This window comes from Triticum urartu, chromosome 5, assembly GCF_003073215.2.
Source record: "Triticum urartu cultivar G1812 chromosome 5, Tu2.1, whole genome shotgun sequence".
Taxonomy (NCBI): domain Eukaryota; kingdom Viridiplantae; phylum Streptophyta; class Magnoliopsida; order Poales; family Poaceae; genus Triticum; species Triticum urartu.
In genome coordinates, this window is record NC_053026.1 from 5,337,010 (window position 1) to 5,360,705 (window position 23,696).

The window sequence follows — 23,696 nt, forward strand, 5'->3', positions numbered from 1 at the left end:
ACTGGCGTGAATGTCCTTCCTGGAACTTGAACTCGAATCATCCAGCGCTCCTCTTTTGGTAAAGTGGCGGTGTATATCCCGGTGAAGCTAGGTATTCCGATATTCAGGTACCTAGTGATTTCCTTCAAGTGTCGTCCAAAGGGTGTGTCTTCATCCGGTTGAGCAAACTTGTTCCTTGAGTCCGCCATCCTAAAGAGTAGAAAATGGAGAGGAGTCAGAAATGAGTAGAGAAGAGTGACCTATGGTTTATCTTAGTGGTCGTGTCCTACATTCAGCGTGTGCTCTGATACCATCTTGTAGCGATCCGACCTCACACGGTCAAATCTCTGTGTTCAGTGTCATCCCTGGATCGGTAATGCTGACACACATAGTACTCGAAGCATTTATAACAGAGTATCAATCACACACTTATTACATCGAATGTCTCAAAAGAGAACTTATTACAATAAATATGGCTTAAGGCCATCTAAATAAGATAACAGCAGAAGGCTTGGAAGATAAAGTGAGTCCATCAACTCCAACGGCATAGCTGAGTGCATGACAACGGCCTAACGCACCTTACTCTTCGTCAGAAAAGTCTGCAACATGATATATTGCAGCCCGAAATGGGTCAGCACATGAAATATGCTGGCAATATAACACAGTAGAGCAATGAATAGATAAATGCTATCACTACATGCATATATGGCTGGTGGAGGCTCTATGGTTATAATGTTTTTGCAAAAAGCCAACTTTTTCCTACAACAAAGGAATATTTTTCTTATTTAACTATCATGGTGGTTGAAACATCATTGAGAAGGTTCCTCCAACTCAATCCCAAATAAGGTAATCATTTACAACCCGACAAATTAATTTAGAGTGATGAGATCAAATGAATAATTCAAGTACCAGATACTCAGGATGTCCATAACCGGGGACACGGCTAATCATGATTAGTTTGTACACTCTGCAGAGGTTTGCGTACTTTTCCCCACAAGACTCGATCTCCTCCATTGGATTTCTCCCATTACAAGGTGTTTGAGAAACAGATGACTGAGACACAGTCTTTCAGAAGCATTAACTCTTTACTCTGGGTAGACAGTTACACCTACTTTCCCCTACATCTACTAGCCTACCACTGAAAGAGGTCACACAACATACTCAACTATGCCAGAGCCCATAATGGCTTGTGGCTGCACACGGAAGTTTCTAGCATGAATAATCTTATGATCCCTTTGAGCCTGGGTGGCGGACCGTAGGATTATCACACGGTTACTCTGGGATATCCTAGGACAACACTGGATTCTCCAGGTGCCCACAAGCAATCCACCCAGATGTGTATTAAAGTTGCCACCTTAAGTTGAACCATTAATTAACAAACTCACATCTGTCATGGATCCACTCAAACCCAATCTACTTCTACGAACATAGCATAGCAATATAAGCATAACGTAGAAGTAGCTCCCAAGGGTTTGATAGTAAAACAGGTAAAAGGTTCTACCTCATCATCTACTTCCCAGACCCACATGTTAAGAGATCCTACTCATGCAATGGGTGAGGGTTAAAACTAATGCATAAAAACTGGGTAATAAAGGGGTATGATCAATGTGTTACTTGCCTTGCTGACGATCTGCAAATCCTAGAGACTCATAGTAGCACGCTTCGCACTCCGGGAATTCTATCGCAAACAAACAATAGCATACATAAGCAATCAAGCAAAGATGCACAGGTAAAACTCAAATAAGAAGATCGAATCTGAAAACTCAACTGAAGATATTCGATTTGCAAAAAGAATCAAATCATACGGAGCAACGAAACTCAATCTACGAAAGAAACAAGATCCGTTTACTAATATGGACTAAAGTCAAATTTTACAGTACCAAAATCTTGTTCAAGTTGGTTAAATAGAAAGAGGGCTTCGAGACAAAGATCTAGGTGCTTGTTTCGCCTGATTTGGATAAACGAGCGAAAAGATAAACTAAAACGAAGATTAGGGCAGAAATCGTGATCGAAAATAATCGCGGAAAACCCTGGAAAATAAAATGAGACGAACAGGCTAACGAACGAACGTTCGCTGTCTGCGGCTAACTGATGAACAAGGTTCGTTAAAATGAACGTACGGACGAACGTTCGCTATATAGTAAACCGACAAAAAAACCAAACCGAAAACTAAAAAAATGAATCTAGGGTTTACTAAAAAACCGATCAGTTTTTCCCGAGAAAAGCCGGACGGCGGCGGCGGCTACCTCGGTGGCGGGGTCGGCAGCGGCGGGCGACGAAGGCGGGGCAAAGGGGTGGCGACGGCAGACGGCGGCGGCGCGGGCTGCCGGCGGCAGCGGTGCGCGGATCGAGGCGGCGCGGCGGCGGCTAGGCTTTGGGGCGGAAAAACAAATAAAAGAAATACTAAACGGAGTCCAAAAATCCTGAAATAAATTTTCTCGGTCCTATAATAATATTGCGGACAAAGTGAACATTTATTTGGGCCTCTAAAGCAATTTTGAAAAACGCATATTTTTCCTAATTCAAATAAAATAGCAATAGAAGTCCAAAAGAATTATTTATTTGATTTTAATATTTTTCCTCCAATATTCCCTTTATTTTGGAGAAGTCATATTACCTCCTCTCATATATTTTAATAAGAAATATTTTTGAAGAGGAAAATAATTAAAACCAAAGTGATCCTTGTTTCGATATTTGATAAAATTCAAATATGAAAAACGTGAAATCCCCAACTCTCTCCGTGGGTCCATGAGTTGCTTCGAATTTCGAGGATCACAAAGCAAAATGCAGTAAAATATGATATGCATGAATGACCTATGTATAACATTTCAAATTGAAAATTTGGGATGTTACAGAGTGGCATAGCACGAGCAGCAAGCAGAATAAACAAACTAAAGTAACCATGACAATAATAGTTGCATTCGGGCATGATGATATGATTGAAGAAAGCAACAAATAGGAGCTGCTCTACCTTTGAAGCAAACGGTAAATGAAGAGAGTAATACACAACCAGCAGTTGCCTCCTAATCAAGCTAGGAAGCAAGGCAAATAAGAAGCATGCATAGTGGGATTCTGCAATTCAAATAGCATGTTAACAAAAATCTTTGAGGCATGCAATTGAAAGCTTGCTTGAATGAAATAACATGTATGGTTTTATCAAAACAACATGTATGGTGAATTTAGATCTTTCTAACAAAATGTTTTGAGTCCTATTGTATCTACTTCATTTTAGCACACAATTACTATCGACTTGATAATTTGAATATGCGAGGATAAAATTTTGAAGTGCACTGTATTTGAAAAGTAATATAACCACCTATATCTTAAATTTGTTTTGGCATCCATTGAAGTCATTTTTATGCTAATTATGTTTGGGAACTTGGTTCTTTCCAAGGGAATAGTTCAAGCAAAAGTGTAGGTATGAACCGGTACCAAGCCGCCACAAAATCGTGCACAGTGATGCGCAAAGGCTCATCATTTCATCACCGGCACCGATCCAACAGGTGGTCGTACAATGATGATATGAATTACCAAAGGGCATGAGGGATTCAAGTTTAGCATGTAATATCAAAATGTCTCTTCTTTTTGTAAAATGTATCGACTAATTCATGCAGTAAAGCTTTTCTCAAAACAACTTGATATTCATACATATACAATAATGCAAAAAATGAAACAAACAAGTAATAATCAACCAATTAGTCAACAAAATAGCAAATATGCTTTTCGATCATCACATATAGGATTTTAATACAATGTTTCAGCAAGGCGCGGCGTGTCGCGCGGGTATTGCTAGTAGGTAGCTATAGGCCGGCTAATAGTTTCCCTCTCAACAACCAACCTCTTTGGTTTAGTACATGAATATTCCTTAATTTTTTTGTTCCCTTTGCAAATCTAATAAAAGTTGAATGGAATAGAATGCAACCTCTTTGGTTTTGCTTGAGACCTGATTATTCCCGTGCTTGCAGATTACGTGGTTGCCTACCTTAATTATCACATGTTGTTGACTTTATTTTATTTTATCTTATTTTTGATTTGATCAGTGTGCAACAACACCTGTCCTCTAGCGCCTCACTCATCATCGGCCCCGTGTCGCTCCCCGTGAGCGGCCCGGGCGCTAACCCTAGCCGCTGGGCACCGCCGCCACCTATCCCCCTTCCTCCCACGCCGCCGCCGACGAGCGCCGCCCGGGCAAAGCCCGTGTGGTGTCGGCGGCGGCGGGCTCTTCCACTCCCGCTCGCGAGGTGGGCTGCGCGGGGCAGCTGCGCCAAGCGGAGGAGGCAGGCGTGAGGCGCGAGGCGTGTGGCTGTGCGCGGGCCGGCGCTGCTCGGCACGCCATGGTCGGGGCGTAGGAGCCGTGGGCGCACGAGGTCTCCAGCCCGCGCGGCTCTGGCGTCGAGGGCGCGCGCTGTGGCAGGCTTGGCTGCGCTGAGGCGCCGTGCTCGCGCGCCGGGGATCCGGCTCTGGCGCCTGAATGTCGCGCCGTGGCTCTGGCGGCCCGGATCTGGTGTGCCCGCGGGGCCCCGTGGCTGGCGGCCCGCCTGTGGCTCGGATCCATGGCGGCGGCCATGGCTGGTGGCACGCGGCGCAGCTTGGCGGCGGGCGGCGCCGGCGTGGACAGGTGGACCAATTCCCTGGCCATGTGGATGGCGGGGAGGTGGTGGGCTTCGGCTGCGGCGGCGGCTCCTCGTTGGATGTTGGTGGCCATGGTGATGTTCGTCCTCGACCCCGATCTACTCTGATCTGAAGCGGTTCCGGCCCTTGGTGGCTTCGGTCACCGTTCTTGGGTGCTGGCCTCGCAGATCCGGTGGCTGGAAGGGTTCCGGGGGAATCTCTTGGCCGGCGTGGCGGCCACTCCGATGGCAGTGTCTTTGGGTATTGCTTCCCTCGTTGGTGGCTTCGGAGAGGACCTCCTTCCTTCCACCCCTCCCAGGAGCTCAGGCGAAAACCTCAGAACCCCCTGTTCCAAGCGACGACGACACCACGGTGCCATGCTCCTTCCTGAAGGCGTTGCTCGGGGGCTGCTCAAGTGGCGGTAGAAGTGGCGGCGGTTCGGTGTCGACACATGCATTCTGGTCAGCTTCATCTTGGAGGCTGCGGCAACGTAGGCGACGCTCGTCTGGTGGAGCTACTGCCGATGGCCCATCGTCGGCAGTCTGCGCCATCAGGTTCGGGGTGCTCAGGGGGAAACCCCAGATCTGGGTCTTCCGGATCGGATGATGATGGTGTTCTATCGCTTACCCTTCTGGGGGCATCGTCTTGGAGCAAGTGCTGGCTGGAGGGATGGTGGAACAGTGTTTCATCTCACACTTTGATGGCGGCGGAGATCGATGGCATGGCGCTGTGGAGACTCGGCGTCCGATGTGCGGAGATGGGCTCGCGCAGGAGGAGGTTGATGTCTGGCGTCATGGTGACGTCGATGGCTGAGTGGTCAGACAAGGTAGAAGCCTCAATATGATCTGAAGACCTGTGGAAGATGGCAGCGACGACACACGAGTGCGTCTGACCGGATTGTGCCCCAGACCCGGTATGTGGCTCAGCTGGGGCCTCCGAATGAGTTTCGGCTTCCGGCTTTTGATGTTAGGCTTAGGTGAGTGGTTTGGGTAGTGGCCCAGCTAGCACCCCTTCATCATTTTGGATAGGAGTAGCGGCATATGTTGCCAAGATGGTGGATTCAGGCATATTGTTGTAATACTTTGTAAGGTCCTCGAGAATAATCAATAAAGTGGCCGTATGCATCTCCCAGATGCAAAGGCCGGGGGTCATCCTCCTTTTCTAAAAAAACAACACCTGTCCTCCAAATCTACAACAGTTGCGCTATATAAGCGCCGCGCTAGAAATTTCGGGTTTTTAGCGCGTGCGCAACCGCTCCCAGAGCTCCAGCGAAGGCGCAATAACCATGCACGTGGCATAAAGAGTTCAGCGCGCAGTCCGGAACGCCACCGCGCCGTTTATTTGTTGCACCCGCTTCCGCACGCTGCACCCCGAGCGGCCGCTCGCGACTTCCACCTACCCCGACCCAGGTGCTGGCACCGCCGCCCGCGCCACCCCGTTTGTTCCGGCGACCATTCCGCCGCTTCCCTGGCCTATCCCCGCGCCGCCGCTGCTTCCTCCGTCTCCCTCCAGTCACTGCCGCCCCTCGCGCGCGCCGTTCCGCCGACGAACAGCGCCCGGCTGCCCACTGCTGCTCGGTGCCCGCAAGGTGTTCGACAAAACGCTTGCAAGGTATGTATTGCTTCAACTTCACATTTTTTTACATGAATTTGCTGCATAGTTTTTATAGCCTAGTTTAAATTGAACATTGTAGATGAGTTCGTCATATGATTCTTCCTAAGAAGAATTTGATATTGAAGAGGAGGAGTATCTTGCAATGATCCTAGCTATGCACATCAATAAATAACCGACACATTGTGGTTTGGTTATGGGTCGGCAGAAAATTTGGAGGGGTAGGATCGATACCCACAACAGATTGATGAGGCACTATTTTGTGGAGAATCCCGTGTACCCCTAGTCGTACTTCAGGCGTCGGTTTAGGATGAGCACCGAGTTGTTCAGGCGCATTGCAGCGAAACTAGCGAGCCATAATTGGTTTTTCAACAAAGGAGGAATGCTGCCGGAGAGCTCGGGCATAGCACCTTTCAGAAGGTGACAGCTGCTTTGTGTATGTTGGCATACGGTATTCCGGCTGATCTAGTTGATGACCACTTGGGCATGTGTGAAAGTCAAGCAATCATGTGTGTCAAGCGCTTCGTAGTCGGAATTGTGCAAGTGTTTGGCCCAGAGTATTTGAGATCTCCCAATGCTGAAGACGTCGTAAGGCTTTTGGAGATGAACAAAGCTCGTGGGTTCCCATGTATGCTTGGCTCAATAGATTGCATTAAAGTTGGAAGAATTGTCCTAAGGCATGGCATGGGCAATTCCACGACCAAAAAAGGGTTTCACTATAATCCTTGAAGCGGTGGCCGGTCAAGAGACTTGGATTTGGCATGCTTTTTTGGAATGCCTGATCTTTGAATGACATCAATATTGTTAATAGGTCACCACTGATGAATAAGATTGCAAATGGTGAACTGCCACCGGTTCAGTTTGTAGCAAATGGCCATCATACAACTATGGCTACTATCTTGCGGATGGCATCTACCCAAAGTGGCAAACATTTGTGAAGCCGTTGAAAAAACCGGAAGGTAAGAAAAATCTTGATTTCCACAATGCTCACGGGGTGGCTAGAAAAGATGTGGAGAGAGCTTTTGGGATTTTGCATGCCCAATTTGCCATTGTGAGAGGACCAACTAGATTTTGGGATCAAAAGATTCTTTGGTACATCATGCACGCTTGTGTGATCATGCACAACATAATCATTGAGAATGAGCGTGGCCAAGATTTAGACTACTCTTAGTATGAGCTCTTGGGACATCCCATGCGAGTGCGGCGGAAGGCTGCCAGGGTGACCCATTTTGTTGCCTCCTATCATACCATTCAACGTGGCGAAACGCATGATGATCTTCAGAAGGATCTCAGCGAGGAGTGGTGGGCATGGCATATGGCCGACAAAGAGCATCATGAGTTGTATGTTTGATGTTGTATTGTCGAATTATTTGTTCTGTTGCAAGATAAACTATTTGTTTGAGTTGTAATAATAAAATTGAACTATTTATTGTTGATTTATTTTGTTTGTGTTTGATCTTTTTGGTTGTGTTTGAAGTGCATATGTTGTTTGTGCGAGAGCACGCACACAGCTTTTTTGCAGCGGCTGCTGAAGCAGCTCGCGCGCGCTAAACTTTCCAGCAGCCGCTGGAGCAAGCGCTCCTCGCCGCGCAAAAACTGGCGATCAACATGCTGCAAACGCTTTTTTAGCGCGCCGTGCGTTGCGCGGCTGTTGGACATGCTCTTACCGTGAGGGGGTGATGCTAGGACTTTTATGAATGAATAAAAGAGGAGCTGATTGTCAAAATAGGTGAGTAGATATATAGCTGGATGGAGCCACAGAATGAAGTAGAAGAAGTTGGTAGTCCCTTTTTGAAAACTAAGCTCGAAAATGCCAAACACACGGGCCCATTACGGGACTTTCCGTAAAACTTTCTCCACCCCCGATTTTCACCGGGGTGGGGCCCCTTCCTCCTTCTTAATCCAGTAGATAGATAATTGCCATGTCATGATTAGCTCCTAAAATTTTAGTAATCCTCCGTGATGTAGCATTATTGTTCAACTAAACTAGCTGGAATGCACGTGGAGGCTTCTCATGTATCTTCATCTTAATTTGGGCTTATTCTTGATAAAATAACTTGTAGCATAAGCAGCTGCTTCCCTTTCCTTGTCACCTGATGCAAAAATGCCCTTTTCCTTCCTTCCTAGGTCAGCTACCTCCCTCCCTTTTGCCCTTGGTTGCTACACTTGTCCATCCTTCCTTCGTCTTTCTTCTTGGCATCTTCTTCTTTGCCTCTCAACCGATGCAATGCAATGCAATGCGATGCCCCCACAATACAATTTGTATATGCTTATCTTTCTCCAGTCTGCAACCCAAATCCAAACTTACTCCCCATGCAACCATCAACTATACTAGCAAGCAAGCAAGGACAAGTTTGGATGGATGGATTTCCCATTCACCTCACCTCACCTCCCAATATATATGTATCCCTGGCTGCAACAACACTACGACCAACTCACACGTAGTACATAGGAGTATATACAACGGGCATCTAGCTAGCTGGTAATAGTATATCGATCGAATCGATCCATCGTTATGGGGTGGTCGGCGCTGCTGCTGCTGTGGCTGCTCGCTCTGGCGTTCAGGGCGGACGCGCTGGCGGCCAACTGGGGCACGCGCGCGCTGCACCCGCTCCCCGGCGACGTCACCGTGCAGCTGCTCAAGGACAACGGCTTCGACAAGGTGAAGCTCTTCGAGGCCGACCCGGCCGCGCTCAAGGCGCTGGGCCACTCCGGCATCCAGGTCATGCTCGGCCTCCCCAACGAGCTCCTCGCCACCGTCGCCCGGGACGTCGCCGCCGCCGAGCAGTGGGTGCAGCGCAACGTCTCCCACTACGTCTCCGACTACGGCGTCGACATCCGGTGAGTATATATTATCTCTTCTTCTTTTTCATTCATCAAACGAGGAAGAGAAATCAAACTGATGGACATGGACGAACGATCGATGAAGGTTCGTGGCCGTTGGCAACGAGCCGTTCCTCAAGTCGTACAAGGGCCAGTTCGAGGCGGCCACGCTCCCGGCGGTGCGCAACGTGCAGGCGGCGCTCGTCAAGGCCGGCCTGGCCCGCCAGGTGCGCGTCACCGTGCCCCTCAACGCCGACGTCTACGAGTCGCTCGACGGCCGCCCCTCCTCGGGCGACTTCCGCCCGGACATCACGACCCTCATGACCAGCCTCGTTCGCTTCCTGCTCGACAGCGGCGGCGTGCTGGCCATCAACATCTACCCCTTCCTCTCCATGGACGCCGACGCCAACTTCCCGCGCGACTACGCCTTCTTCCCGGCCCCCGGCGCGCCCCCCTCCCAGGCCAGCGTGCAGGACGGCAACGTGCTCTACACCAACGTCTTCGACGCCAACTACGACACCCTCGTCGCCGCGCTCGAGAAGCACGGCCTCGGGAACATCACCGTCGTGGTGGGCGAGATCGGATGGCCCACCGACGGCGACGCCAACGCCAACGCCGCCGGAGCGCAGAAGTTCAACCAGGGCCTCTTCGACCGCATCGTCGCCGGCAAGGGCACCCCGCGTCGGCCCCAGATGCCCGACGTCTACGTGTTCGCGCTGCTGGACGAGGACGCCAAGAGCGTCGACCCCGGCAACTTCGAGCGCCACTGGGGCGTCTTCAACTACGACGGCTCGCCCAAGTACGCGCTCCGCCTCGCCGGCGGCAAGGGCATCGTGCCGGCCAAGGGCGTCAGGTACCTCTCCAAGCAGTGGTGCGTGCTCCGCCCCGACGCCAGCCCCACCGACCCGGCCATCGTCGGCGCCGTCGGGTACGCGTGCCAGTACGCCGACTGCACCAGCCTCAGCCCCGGCTCCTCCTGCGGCGGCCTCGACGTCCGGGGCAACGTCTCCTACGCCTTCAACCAGTTCTTCCAGTCCGCCAGCCAGCAGAAGGGCTCCTGCGGCTTCAACAACCTCTCCGTGGTCACCACCACCGACCCGTCGCGGGGGACCTGCCGCTTCAAGATCATGATCGACACCGGCCGGCACGACCTCACCCACCAGGACGACTCCGGCGCCGCCAGGGCCGCCGCCGCGTGGGGCGCCGTCGTCGCCGTGCTCGCATTGCTCGCCATCGTCGCACTCTGACCCTCCCTCCCTCCCTCCCTCTGACATTGACATTGATGAGGACACGCGCGCGTGCTCACCACCTCAACAACTGGCTAGCCTAGCTAGAGCTGGAGAGGAAGGATCAAACAATTCTTTCATTCTTTCCTTCTTCTTCTTCTTTATACGTATATCGGCTGTCAATCAAGCTCCCTGATCGATCGGCAAGGATTAGAATTGTATATTTGTAGATAAATATGTAGTTCAACGACGTTCAGAGCATCGGATCAGGAGTGTGGCACAAAGATCCTAGCTACATCCTCCTCCGACTAATAATAATATAATATGGAACATAGAAAATGCAAGGAGTTGTGTAAAAAGTCCATTCAATCTTTCAGCTTTGCCTTGTTGTCGTATTGTATTATGGGGGAAGAAAATCAGGAACACATCTTCTATATCACCATGCATCATAATTTTAAAGGCCTCGCATCCAATATTGGGATCGTTGATTTTGGATTGTGTCCCTCGATTTTGACTCAGTCACACCCTGGAGTAGTGTGAAGAGAATTAGTGTTGGGTGGGCTCGATTTTTAAGTGGGAGTGTGTTCTGAGCCGTGGGTGTTGGTGGGTGTAGACGGACAAGTTGGCAATACAATAATCGATGTATTGATGGGGTGCCGGTGCACGTATATATAATTACAAGATAGGTATTAACATCAACTATACATAACTAGGAAGTGGGCCACAATACGAATATACATGGAACACAAAATATAACAGTCGGAAGGGATGGTTATTCAGTTGGTCAAAATCGGGGGCAGCATGGCCGATGCGGATTCCTGGCTAGATTATTATGGGCGGTAAGAATGTGTACACGAAGCACGAGCGAGAAAAATAACCTACATTTAGGCTAGTCATAGTGGTGGTATCTTAGCTACTATCATGTATTTGGGAATAGCAAATACGTTGGTGTGGCAAAGAAAATGAAAGAAGAGAGAGAGGGTTAGAGTAACATAGGTCAATACCCTATCATATTAAATGATATGCTACTTTGTGTCATGCATGACAATAAATAAGATAATCTATGATACTCCCTCCGTCTAGGTGTGTAAGTCACCTTACGAAAACCAAATAATCTCAAAACACTTAGGCACGGTACATTAACTCTCTCCTCGTTTCTTGTTTTGTGACATATCAACCAATAAGAGATGTGGGCCGTGCATGCTTTCAATCACTTGAGACTATCAAACATGACATGCAATGGTTAGTTCATTGCATGCAATGCTATTAATTAGCAAAAAGACATTAAGTTTTCTCGTTTTCCTCTCCGCCTTGGTCGCGGTGCACAACGTAAGATGACTTACACACCTAAACGGAGGGAGTAGTACTCTATAATACTATGCACTACTAGTACTATACGATACTATGCTATGATAATCTATTAAATGATAATCTATGATACTACTCTATCATATGTATAATACTAATATATGATACTCCCCACTATGAGTAGCCTTAAGCTTTGCGCGCGCCTTCCAAATCTTTTCAGTCTTGAAACTTAACCATAAGTTCACTTTTGTATCTACTTGATGCTACATTATAAGTTAACAAAAGCATCCTTTATCCAAAAAAAAAATCAACTTTTATTGGATTTATAAAGGGAAGAAAGGAAAGCGTATTCATATCACACACATTAACGTGTGGGAGAATGGCGGCCAGCCTGCATGGCCACGTGGTGCATGCTGGTTGGCCGCGGTGAGAAACTGTTGGATTTTCTTTTTGAGATTATTTTTGAAAGGTGGAAGTGAGACTTTATTTTTGAGAAAAGTTTTTTTAGAGATTATTTTTGGAAGTGGCAATTTTCTTTTTCTTTTTGAGAAAAGTTTTTAGGCTTTTTCTTTTTCTTTTGGAGATGGATGTGGTGTTCATATTTTTATTTGACATTTTTTTTGGTAGATGAAAGTGAGATTTTTTTCTTTCTGCGTAAAGTTTTTTAGGGTTTTTTCTTTCTTTTTGAGATGGATGTGATGTTCACGTGATACGAGAAATTTTTAAAAAAATTTAAGATGAAGATGAGGGTTTTTTTAGAATAGATCATGTTCAAGTAAGGCCATTTTTTTCTCTTTTTTTTCTTTGAGAAAAAGAAATGCGCGCGTAATTTCCTCTCAAGAGGCCATCAATGACAGGCCCCAACCAAATCACTAGTACCAAACCAAAGTGGTTGGTTGTTGAGAGGGAAGATGCAAGTTAGAAAGAAAAACGATGGATAGATGGACAAGTGTGATGAGTACGTGTGTACGTTGGTTGGGCCGGGTTGAGCTTGGAATCTAGCCAGCCAGGAGGAAAAGGGAAAGCCTCCTCTCCTCTATTTGATGATAATATACTTGTAGGATTGTGACGTTATATCGGCCTCAGACACGTACCCTCTGTTTCGGCTTTTGTTTTGTCGATCAATCGTGACATAAATAGTTGTCTTTGTCGACAAAGATTGTGAAACTAACTACAGTGTCATGGTTGCTACAGGTTGAGGGAGCTTCATACGCTCAAAGGGCAAGTGGAGTCTGTCGTCAAACTCAATGGTCTCGACAGAGAGGCCATCCAACAGTTCTACACCGTCTGATGATCTGAGCTGTCCAGGAAAAAGAGGGAAAATCCCTAATTTATTGGTTACCGACATGAGTGAAGCGTGGATCCTCTTCTTTGTTGTGAACTTTACTACTATAACAGTACTCCAGACATAACTAGTGTAGTTAAATGTTGCCCGTTGGTGATATAGTTTGGCACCACCTAAGTAATCACGTCGCAGTTTTTTTTAATGTTTTCAGCTAGCATGTATATTATGTTTTTTTCTCTTCATTTTTAGCTCGTTACCGGCATGTGGATTAATCCGGTATGGTTTTTCTCTTCATTTTTAGCTCGTTATCGGCATGTGGATAAATCTGGTATGGTGGTCTCTTTGTGGGGGCAAGGTAGGGTGGTCCTCAGCCATAGTATAGGTTAGCATGTGACCTTCATTCAGTGCATGGCGATGAAATGCTTCATTCCTGGGGTCTCTTTTCATATCTGTACTTGTGGTTTGGCTCATGGCGATGAAATTGTCTGCCATGTTGCTGTGTCTGTGAGAGGTGCAGTCAAAGTCAAAGTGCTTTTTGGGAGATATCTTTCGTGCTGTAGATTGTAAATGTTTCTACTTCATCTAAGGAGTTGTTGATCACATAATATTTTTTGTTTTTGAGTCGAAATACACCACATTGAGTTTGGGTGCATGTTTCTCTTTTGAGAATCCATCTGCTATTGGTCGCCGATTCCCTGATGATTTTTGTAGGAACATTTGGGCGAATGAACACAAACATATCAAGCCCAGACAAGTCGAACTAATCTAGAAGGTCTTGAAGAGCCACATGAGTTTCTGGTCTTTGCAGAGTGTTTTTCAAGTTGGCCGAGTATTTTTGCCATGAAATATAAGGAGGCCAACATACTTTTATTTCAGTACTATATGTACTTTCTTTCTAGGATGGATTATGATGTTTTCTTTTTCTTCATTCAATTCAATTCACCGCTTTGGATCTGGTACCTAATGTCGCTCTCACCAAAATCTAAACTATGGCCTTGTGCATATTGTGTCGCTTTCGCTAGAATCTAAGCTATGAGATTCTGTTCAGTACTAGGTTGGGCTTGCATTGTGTGCTGACGTAAAAAAAAACGAGAAATCTAAATTTCCATGGATGATTAGCCCAACTATAAATATGGGGATCTGAAGCTAAGTCTCTTCATCAACCCAAGAAAGAAAGAAAGAAACCAAGCTCGATTCCTCCTCCCTCCCCTAAAGAAAAAAGAAGAAGAAGAAGAAGAAACCAACCAAGCTTCCAGTCCCTCCTTGTCCTAGTGCTCATATGCGGCGCCGGCGTCTCCGCCACACCGGCACCGGCACCGGCGCTGGCACCGGCGCTGGCAGAGGACAAACTATGTGTCGGCGTAAGCACCAAGAGTGCAAAGACGGCCTGCGTCGCCAACGCCGCACTGACGTGCTTCGCCATCAACACCGTCAGCGGGGAGTCTACCTTCCAGCCATGCTTCCTCGGTGCCGTCCTGCAGGACAAGTGCTTGGCCAAGGACAAGGAGGCCAAGAAGGAGGACCACTGCATCGGCGTAGAGATCAGCGACGAACTACTGCCATGCGTTGGGCATTTCGCCTGGAAGTGCCACGCCAGCATCTTCGTGTACGCTCCTACATTCGGCATGTGCTTCTACCCCGCCATCACCGCCAACTGCCTCCTCCCCTGATTTATATGCGTCCGCCCTGCGCTGGAGTATGATCAAATGCTTGCAACAACATATGGTATGGTATGGTTGCATCCTCCCCTGATCCGCGTCATGCATGATCAAATGCTTACAACAACACTAGGTTTGTTTGTGTGTGATACTCTTATATGCTACGTATGGTTGTGCTTAATTTCTCAGGTCCCTTTTTGTTCTGATGATGATTTCGTTGGAAAAGGAAAAAAAATAACAGAGTGAGAAGCTTGTATAAGCACAGGATTGCTGCTTTTATTCCATTCCATTCTCAACATACATTATATTGTAGCCAGCACTGAGTAGTTCAATGGTCTCTGTATGTAATACCCTACGACAATTCGATTCGTCCGTCCTTGAGCTTTAATTTGCATCAACTTTTTGATCATACTCGGCCGGCCGGGCTCAACTTTTTGATCAAAGGGGTGCTAGCTAGCTAGCATGCTTTTTGATCTGCAAAGTTCAAACAAACTGAACTAGAAAATTAGGATAACGTGATCGATTACCACCAACTCAAGGACAGCAGGTTTAACTAGTACATACACTTTAACAGGCTCAAAGCTTTTCTTCCCTGCAGGATAAAATAGGATGCATGGTGGGGCTGGAACAAGAAATTATTAAGCGGACTCCCTCCATAAAAAAATATAAGAGCGTTTACATCACTACCAAACAGCAAAAATTGAGCTCCCATGGTCTTAAATTTAAGAAAGGTATTGACAAGGAAAACATGGCTAGTTATGCTACATGAGACAACGGATGCCTTTTATCGTAGTTTTGTTAACACCTACGGAGTAGCTTTTTGCCTTGGGCAGTCTCAAATGTATATTGATTCCTGTTTTTTTGCTCTCACCGTTGACTTTGTCCATACCACTTAAGCGGCGTTTAAAAACGCCGCAAGAGTGTTCCTGAACCTTGTGTGCAACTATTTGTCAACTTCAAGTATTGTAGATTGTCAACTTCAAGTATTATATATCAATACACTTTAGCTGGGTAGTACATGTACTTTGACATGTAGTATATGGCAGCACACAAATAATGGAACTATACTCGTGCATTGTAAAGAGCAACCGATTTCAGTCAATAAAGGGTTAACATAACTCCAACATGTTTAGCAACTTGCAATGTTTGCACAGGTTCACGCCAAAGCCCATGTGCAAGGGCCTCGCCTCCGCGACCCTGCTCATACCCTGGATGATTTGGAAACACCGGAATGATTGTGTCTTCGAGAGAGCCAGCCCCTCAATTGCTGCACTGATGACCAAGATCAAGGAGGAAGCGGCCCTCTGGGCCAGAGCCGGAGCGCTGGGGCTTCGTGCTCTCACACACCAGACCGATGTACACTGATTTCACCCTTTTGCATTGTATGATTGCCTCCTAGGAGGATTGTAACCCAAACTCCTTCCTTTTCAATGAAATGAAACACAAAGGTATTTTGTGTTTTCTCGAAAAAAAACTACTGGCACAACACGGTACTAAAACACAGATGCTGCAGCACCTATCAAGTTAAGTTGTACATTCCAGTTTAATGAAAAACATGAGTAGGGCAACTGTGAAAACTAAGAGGGAGCAACACGGACCTTGGTAAGAACATACCTCCAGAAGGACATCATTAGATTCATCCAGAACTATTTGGTCCAGATTCATCAAGAACAGACCAAATAGCACCACACTATCACTACAAAAAAAAAATACATCCGTGACATTTTGGGCCGAACGAAATTTTTTCTGTCATACTTATGACACTTCTGTGACGATAGTTGTGACAAAACCCGGTATCATCATAGATGTGATGGGGTCCTACTTCTATGACAAAAAATCATGACAGAAAATGAGCTTTTCGTCCTGGGCGGGCCGGAGACGCAGCTGCATGACATTCTTTGGACCGTCCATGACAGAAAAAACCTCGTAGAAGCGAGGGCGAGGAAAATATCGGGGTGTTCCCGGTTACGGTGGGTGGTCGGGGCTGAGCGATGCGCGTTTCTCTCGTACACGCACGTGCGTGGGTGCGAGGCGTTGGGCTCTAACTGAACCCGAGCGAGGCGTTGGGCTCTAACTGAACCCGAGCGATTGCACTGCAGGCTACGCGTTACTGAACCCGAGCGATCGATCGATGGCTGTTAACTGAACCAGATCGAGCGATTCCTTCGCTACTACTGCTAACTGAAGCCGATCGATACTGCCTCTGGATGAACAGTGAGCGTTGCTGGGGGGTTTGGATGAACAGTTCCCGGTGGGGGTGGATGAACAGGACCCCGTGGTGTTGCCTCTGGATGAACAGGACCCCGATCGATCGAGCCGGTTGGGGCTGGATGAACAGGACCCCGTGAAGGGCAGGATGAACAGGACCACCCCGTGGAGGGCTGGATGAACAGTAGACGGTGGAGGGCTGGATGAACAGGAGCCCATGGATGGGTGGTTGAACAGGAGCCCGTGGAGAGGGCTGGTTGAACAGTAGCCGATGGAGTAGCGCGCGGTGGAGGCTGGATGAACAGGAGCCCATGGATGAACAGTCGCAGGTGGAGGCTGGAGGAGGTCGAGGGTGGATGAACAGTAGCCCGTGGAGGCTGGAGGGGGTCAACGGTGGAGATGAACAGTATCCCCTGGAGTCCCGTTCTGCGGTACGCCAACATGACCCCCGTTTCGACCGTAGCGCTCCAACACAAGTCTGTTTCCTCCGTTTTGCCGTACGCCACACACCTCCCGATCAACAGGACCCCCGTTTCGACCGTAGGAGGTCTGTTTCCTCCGTTTTGCGGTACGCCAGACCCCTCCAGATGAACAGGATCCCGTTTCGAACGTGGCCGGTCGAACACAAGGCTGTTTCCTCCATTCTACGGTACGCCAGGCCTCGTTTCCATCAGCTATTCCGTCCAAGCCCTCCCGATGAACACGACGACGCATTCCATTCTGACCCAGCCGGTTGGCTCCCCATGAACACGACGACAACGCTGTTTTCCCGTTCCGACCCAGCCATGTACACGAGCCCTGGCCGTACGTATGCGCGAGTAGGCGTTCGAGACCCTGCCCGTATGTACGTACGTGGCCGTATTTTTTTTTCTTGCAGACTGGCCGCTGTACGTACGTGTACATGCTACGTGCGTGCCTCTACTACGACACGTGCGCACCTCTACATCGACCAGTATGTACGTACATGTTCGCGACCAGAATGACAACGCTACGTACGCTTCGACCAGGTGGGTCCCGACTGTCAAGCACTTCCTTGCGTGAGAAGATGTAGCTGGTGGGTCCCAGCAGTCAGGGAGGCGAATCATTTTTTTACCCGGACGCACTTCCTTGCGTGCGAAGATGTAGCTGGTGGGTCCCAGCAGTCAAGGGAAAACATTTTTTCGTGAAACATGGTGGCCTGTCCGGTGGGTCCCCGCTGTCAGGTGGAGGAATAATTATTTTGTGCGTAATAAGGAGGCACTTCCTTGCTGCGGCCGTGGACCCAGCTATCAGCCTCTCCACGTACAGTCCACGTCCGATGGAAGCCGTTCCTTAACCACGTTGACCACGCCGCGCCGAGAGCACCAGGGCGGTGGACGACGGCGAGGCCTAGGAAGGGGACGACGCGGAGCCGGGGAAGACGCGGCAGTGGATGCCTACGCGTAGAGGAGTACGAGGGTTCACTGGTTCGCTGCGGTGTGAGGCTGTCGTCGCTGCAGAATAAGAGGGGGTGTGGGTGAGTAGAGGGATGGCCTGGCCAGCGGTGGGAATAGTAGGGGGAGGTGAGGCCTCCGTGGCAGCACAGTCGGCCAGGGGAGGCAGGAGCATGCGGCAAGACCGGCGCTGCTTTGGGCGGCTGGAGCAACAAGACCAGAGGTTGAAGAAGCACTACGGTCGTTGGATGGACATCGTACGATCACTGGAGCTAGAATCGTTCATATTGACTAAGTTGACAAAGCACTCCATCCCCGTCAACTTAGTAGGCGCACAAGTCAGCCTCCCACCAAGGTGGGTCCCAACCAGCAGGGGAGTATTCATTTTTTGTGCGTAATAAGGAGGCACTTCCGGTGGGTCCGAGCTGACAGCGGGGGGAACGTTATTTTCGCGCAATACGGTGGCCCGTCCGGTGGGTCCCAGCAGTCAGGGGGGAAACGTTTTTCTTGCGAAATACGGTGGCCCGTCCGGTGGGTCCCTACTGTCAGGTGGAGGAATCATTATTTTCCGTGTAATAAGGAGGCACTTCGTTGCTGCCGTCGTGGACCCAGCTGTCAGCCTCTGCACGTATAGTCCACGTCCGATGGAAGCCGTTTCTTGACCATGTTGACCACGCCGCGCCGAGAGCACCAGGGCGATGGACGACGGCGAGACCTAGGAAGGGGGCGACGCGGAACCGGGGAATACGCGGCAGTGGATGCCCACGCGTAGAGGAGTACGAGGGTTCACTGGTTCGCTGCGGTGTGAGGCTGCCGTTGCCGCAGGATAACAGGGGGTGTGGGTGAGTAGAGGGATGGTCTGGTGTAACACCCCGGATGTAACTTTCCCTATTTGTACTCCAACTCTTGCCGTTTCCGGCGTTAAGTCATACTTATTTCTCGGGTTCGAGTCTTTGTCTCCGTGTGTTGTTTTTGTTTTCATGCATCTCATATCATGTCATCATGTGCATTGCATTCGCATACGTGTTCATCTCATGCATTCGAGCATTTTCCCCGTTGTCCGTTTTGCATTCCGGCGCTTCGTTCTCCTCCGATGGCCATTTCTAGCTTTCTTTCGTGTGTGGGGATTAAACATTTCCGGATTGGACCGAGACTTGCCAAGCGGCCTTGGTTTACTACCGGTAGACCGCCTGTCAAGTTTCGTATCATTTGGACTTCGTTTGATACTCCAACGGTTAACCGAGGGACCGAAAAGGCCTCGTGTGTGTTGCAGCCCAACACCCCTCCAATTTGGGCCAAAACCCACCAAACTCTGCTCCATGTCCTAGAGCGTTCGATCACGATCGCGTGGCCGAAAACCGCACCTCATTTGGACTCCCCTAGCTCCACTTATGCCTATTTATACCCCCTCCATATTCGGATCTTCTTCCCCGTCGAAACCCTAGTCCAAAAAAAAGATCCACCGCGCCAGCCGGACACGTCCGATCCGACCGGACGCAGCGCCGCAGCCAGCCAGGGGCCGCCACGTGGCGGGCGGACCACATCCCCGCGCCTCCCAGCCGCCGGCCCGTTCGGCCCGAGGCCAGCCCCCGCCTCCGCGTTCCGGGCCGAGCCGCCTCGCCACCCGCGCCGCCATCTCCTCCCTCTCCGGCCGCCGACGCCGCCCCGCTCCACCGGCCGGACCTCGCCGCACGCCGCCCCGGCCGCCGGCTGCCTCGCCTCGCCGTCCGCACCACGGCGGGCCACCGCCGCCGCCTCCACGAGCCGGCGCCGCCGTCCCGGCTTCCGGTCCTCCCCTCGTCGTCCTCCTCCTCCGTCCGGCAAGTCCGGCCACCACGAGCTCCAAGTCCGGCGAGCTGCTACAGTGCGAACTCCGGTGTTCCTCGAACCGCGTGCAAATCCAGATCTGAAAATTAGAGGGTTGACTTTCTCTCCCGTACCTTAATTTTTTATGCTATCTTTGACCAGTGATAACTCCGCATCCGTAGCTCCGTTTTGGACGTATGATATATCAAAACCTTCGCCTCGACGAGTACATCATTTCATCCCATTGCATCATTTTCATTTGAGCTCATCTTGATGCCCAAAATGCTGTTAGAAGGAGGCTTCGTGAGTTAATTGTCAGATCTGCAAGTTCATCTTAGACTTCTGTCATTTTTGCCATGATTATTGTGTGCATGCTATGCATGTGAGTCCTTCATATGTTTTGTTAAGCATTTTGTCTTCTTTCCATAGGTGCAAAGCATGCATTTTTAGGATGTGTGTGGTGACTTGTGCAAGCTCGCAAAGAGAGGCACCCGGGAAATCTGTTTTCAGGGACTTAGTTGTTTTCTCTAAGTCTGGGATATTTTAGTTCATGATGCCATATGTTTAGCTTGTTTTCTAATGATCCGTGCCTCTTTTGAGAATGATCAGTAAGGGACTTTTGTTAATCATGTTATGCTCTATCCAATCATGTCTTTGTTTGCAATTATGGAGCACCATAGCTTGAGCCAATCGAGCTCTACTTTTGCTTCGTGGTGAATCTGGGCAGATCGTCAACTCGTTTGCAATTTTGCCGGCGTTGTTGTAGTTGATCTGAGCATGCTATGCCATTGTTCTTGCCATGTCTAGCTTGTATTTTGTGCCTTCTTAATGGATGTATGCTTGCCTTGCTGTGACTTGCATCATGGTGAGTGCATCGAGCTCGTTTACATGCCTTCGTGAGTTATATTTCAGCATGTCTCAGTTTTCACTAAGTCTGAAAACTGATTGTGTTTTAGCTATGTTCGTGTGCCCGTTAATATATTTTGTGAACCCTTTTGGCCCCAGGTCACTTTGGGTATTTTGTTAAGCTTGTTGAGTAGCTCCATGCCATGTTCTTACTTGTCATGTTCAGGTCATGTATCATGTTGTTTTGCTGCTCCGAAGAGGGCTTCGTGATCTGAAATTTCAGACTAGTGTTAATTTCACTAAGTCTGGAATCTGTTTTGCATTTGCGTTTTTGCCATGCTTGTTTGAACCTCATAATGGATGAATTGGCCGTGGCTCAGTGCTAATCTTTTGTTAAGCATCTTGTGGGCATCCCTGCCATGTATTTTGTTGTCCTGTTTGGTGGCTACTGCATGTTCATTTCGTTGCACTTAGATGCCTACTTGCTCTAAATCGCAAACCGGTGTCATATCTTAAAACGCTTACCATTTCCAAACCGTAACTCCGTTTCCAATGATCTTTATATCGTTTTCAAGTGATTTCATCCCCTCTATCCAGTGGCACCCTTGGAATTACAAGTTGAGGCCAGGTTCATGCATTTCCTGTCATATCTTGCATTTTGCATCCCGCATCGCATCCCGCATAGCATTTCATCATTTCATCATATTGCTTGGTCTTGCACGTGGTTGATTGTATCCTTGTTGCTTGTTTGTATTGTTGGGTAGATCCGGGAGACGAGTTCGCTACCGAGGAGCCCGTTGAGTTTGCTTGTGAGGATCCAGTCAACTCTGACAACTGTGCAGGCAAGATGATCATACCCTCGAAATCACTACTATCTTTGCTATGCTAGTTTGCTCGCTCTTGCTATGCCAATGCTACGATGCCTACCTTATACTTGTCAGCCTCCCAATTGCCATGTCAAACCTCTAACCCACCTTGTCCTAGCAAACCGTTGATTGGCTATGTTACCGCTTTGCTCAGCCCCTCTTATAGCGTTGCTAGTTGCAGGTGAAGATTGGAGGCCGTTCCTTGTTGGAACATCTTTTATTTACTTGTTGGGATATCATTATCTTGCTATGTTATCTTAATGCATCTATATACTTGGTAAAGGGTGGAAGGCTCGGCCTCTCGCCTAGTGTTTTGTTCCACTCTTGCCGCCCTAGTTTCCGTCATATCGGTGTTATGTTCCCGGATTTTGCGTTCCTTACGCGGTTGGGTTATAATGGGAACCCCTTGATATTTAGCCTTGATTAAAGCTTGTCCAGCAGTGCCCAACCTTGGTTTTATCATTTGTCACCTAGCCTTTTCTTTCCCCTGGGTTCTGCAGACTCAAGGGTCATCTTATTTTAACCCCCCCCCCCCCGAGCCAGTGCTCCTCTGAGTGTTGGTCCGACCGAGTAGACTACGGGGCCACCTCGGGGCAACTTGAGGGTTGGTTTTACTCGTAGGATGTCTCATCTGAGTGTGCCCTGAGAAAGAGATATGTGCAGCACCTATCGGGATTTGTCGGCACATTCGGGCGGTGTTGCTGGTCTTGTTTTAACCTGTCGAAGTGTCTTGAGTTACCGAGATACCGAGTCTGATCGGAAACGTCTTGGGAGGAGGTCTATTCCTTCGTTGACCATGAGAGCTTGTCATGGGCTAAGTTGGGACCCCCTGCAGGGATTGAATTTTCGAAAGCCGTGCCCGCGGTTATGGGCAGATGGGAATTTGTTAATGTCTGGTTGTAGATAACTTGAACCTTAATTAATTAAAATGAATCAACTGTATGTGTTGCCGTGATGGCCTCTTCTCGGCGGAGTCCGGGAAGTGGACACGGTGTTGGAGTTATGCTTGCGCAGGCTGTTCCTCTAGATTCTCGCTCGCGCTTTGCCTCCTCTTCTCGCTCTCTTTTGCGTATAAATTAGCCACCACATATGCTAGTCGCTTGCTGCAGCTCCACTTATAATTGCCTTACCCTTCCTATAAGCTTAAATAGTCTTGATCGCGAGGGTGCGAGACTGCCGAGTCCCCGTGACTCACAGATACTATAATTCCAGATGCAGGTCCAGGTGATTCCGCTCCAGGTGACGAGTACGAGCTCAAGTGGGAGTTCGACGAGGACTCTCAGCGTTATTATGTTTCCTTTCCCGATGATCAGTAGTGGTGCCTAGTTGGGGTTCGATTCAGGGCCTTGTCGCATGTTGGGTTCTTTTCTATTTTGGCGCCGTAGTCGGGCCATGAGTGACTGTTTGATGGATGTTATTTATGTACTCTGATGTGACGTGGCGAGTGTAAGCCAACTATGTATCTCCCCCTTTTATTACATATTACATGGGATGTTGTAATGATTGCCTGACTTGCGACATTGCTTCCAATGCGGTTATGTCTCTAAGTCGTGCCTCGACACGTGGGAGCTATAGCCGCATCGAGAGCGTTACAAGTTGGTAATCAGAGCCTTCCCCGACCTTAGGAGCCCCATTGCTTGATCGTTTTTAGCAGCCGAGTTGTGTCTAGAAAATGTTTTGAGTCACTTAGGAATTATATATCGGAGAGCTTAGGAATTCTTTTTACTTCCCAGACTCCTCATCGCTCTGGTAAGGCATCCTGACGTAGAGTTTTGACTCTTCTCTTCTCAAATTTCACAAAAGAAAAATTTAGGATAACGCGAGTATCTTGGATTTGTTCCGATGGCTTATGATGAGAATACTGTCTTGGTGCCTCCTGTCAGGGGTTTAGTGGAAGTGTCCCGGGGAGTTGAGCCCTGAGGTGTTGTCATCATAATTTTATCGTTGCAATTCTGGAATACTTGAGATATGTTCACCGACATCGAAAATCTCTTTTATGCAGTTCGTTGGTGAGATAACCTCGACGCCACCCAGTACTGGGGCGGGAGTTCGGGAGT

The 23,696-nt window shown here is 48.7% G+C and overlaps 1 protein-coding gene across 1 annotated transcript; it reads left to right on the forward strand.

Moving 5' to 3' along the window:
- The first annotated feature begins 8,564 nt into the window (after positions 1–8,564).
- Positions 8,565–10,609, forward strand: LOC125555406 (glucan endo-1,3-beta-glucosidase 5). The gene is made up of 2 exons (XM_048718374.1): positions 8,565–9,042; positions 9,131–10,609. The coding sequence occupies exons 1-2, from the start codon at positions 8,717–8,719 to the stop codon at positions 10,269–10,271; spliced, it is 1,467 nt and encodes a 488-aa protein (XP_048574331.1). The 5' UTR covers positions 8,565–8,716; the 3' UTR covers positions 10,272–10,609.
- The last annotated feature ends 13,087 nt before the right edge of the window (positions 10,610–23,696 follow it).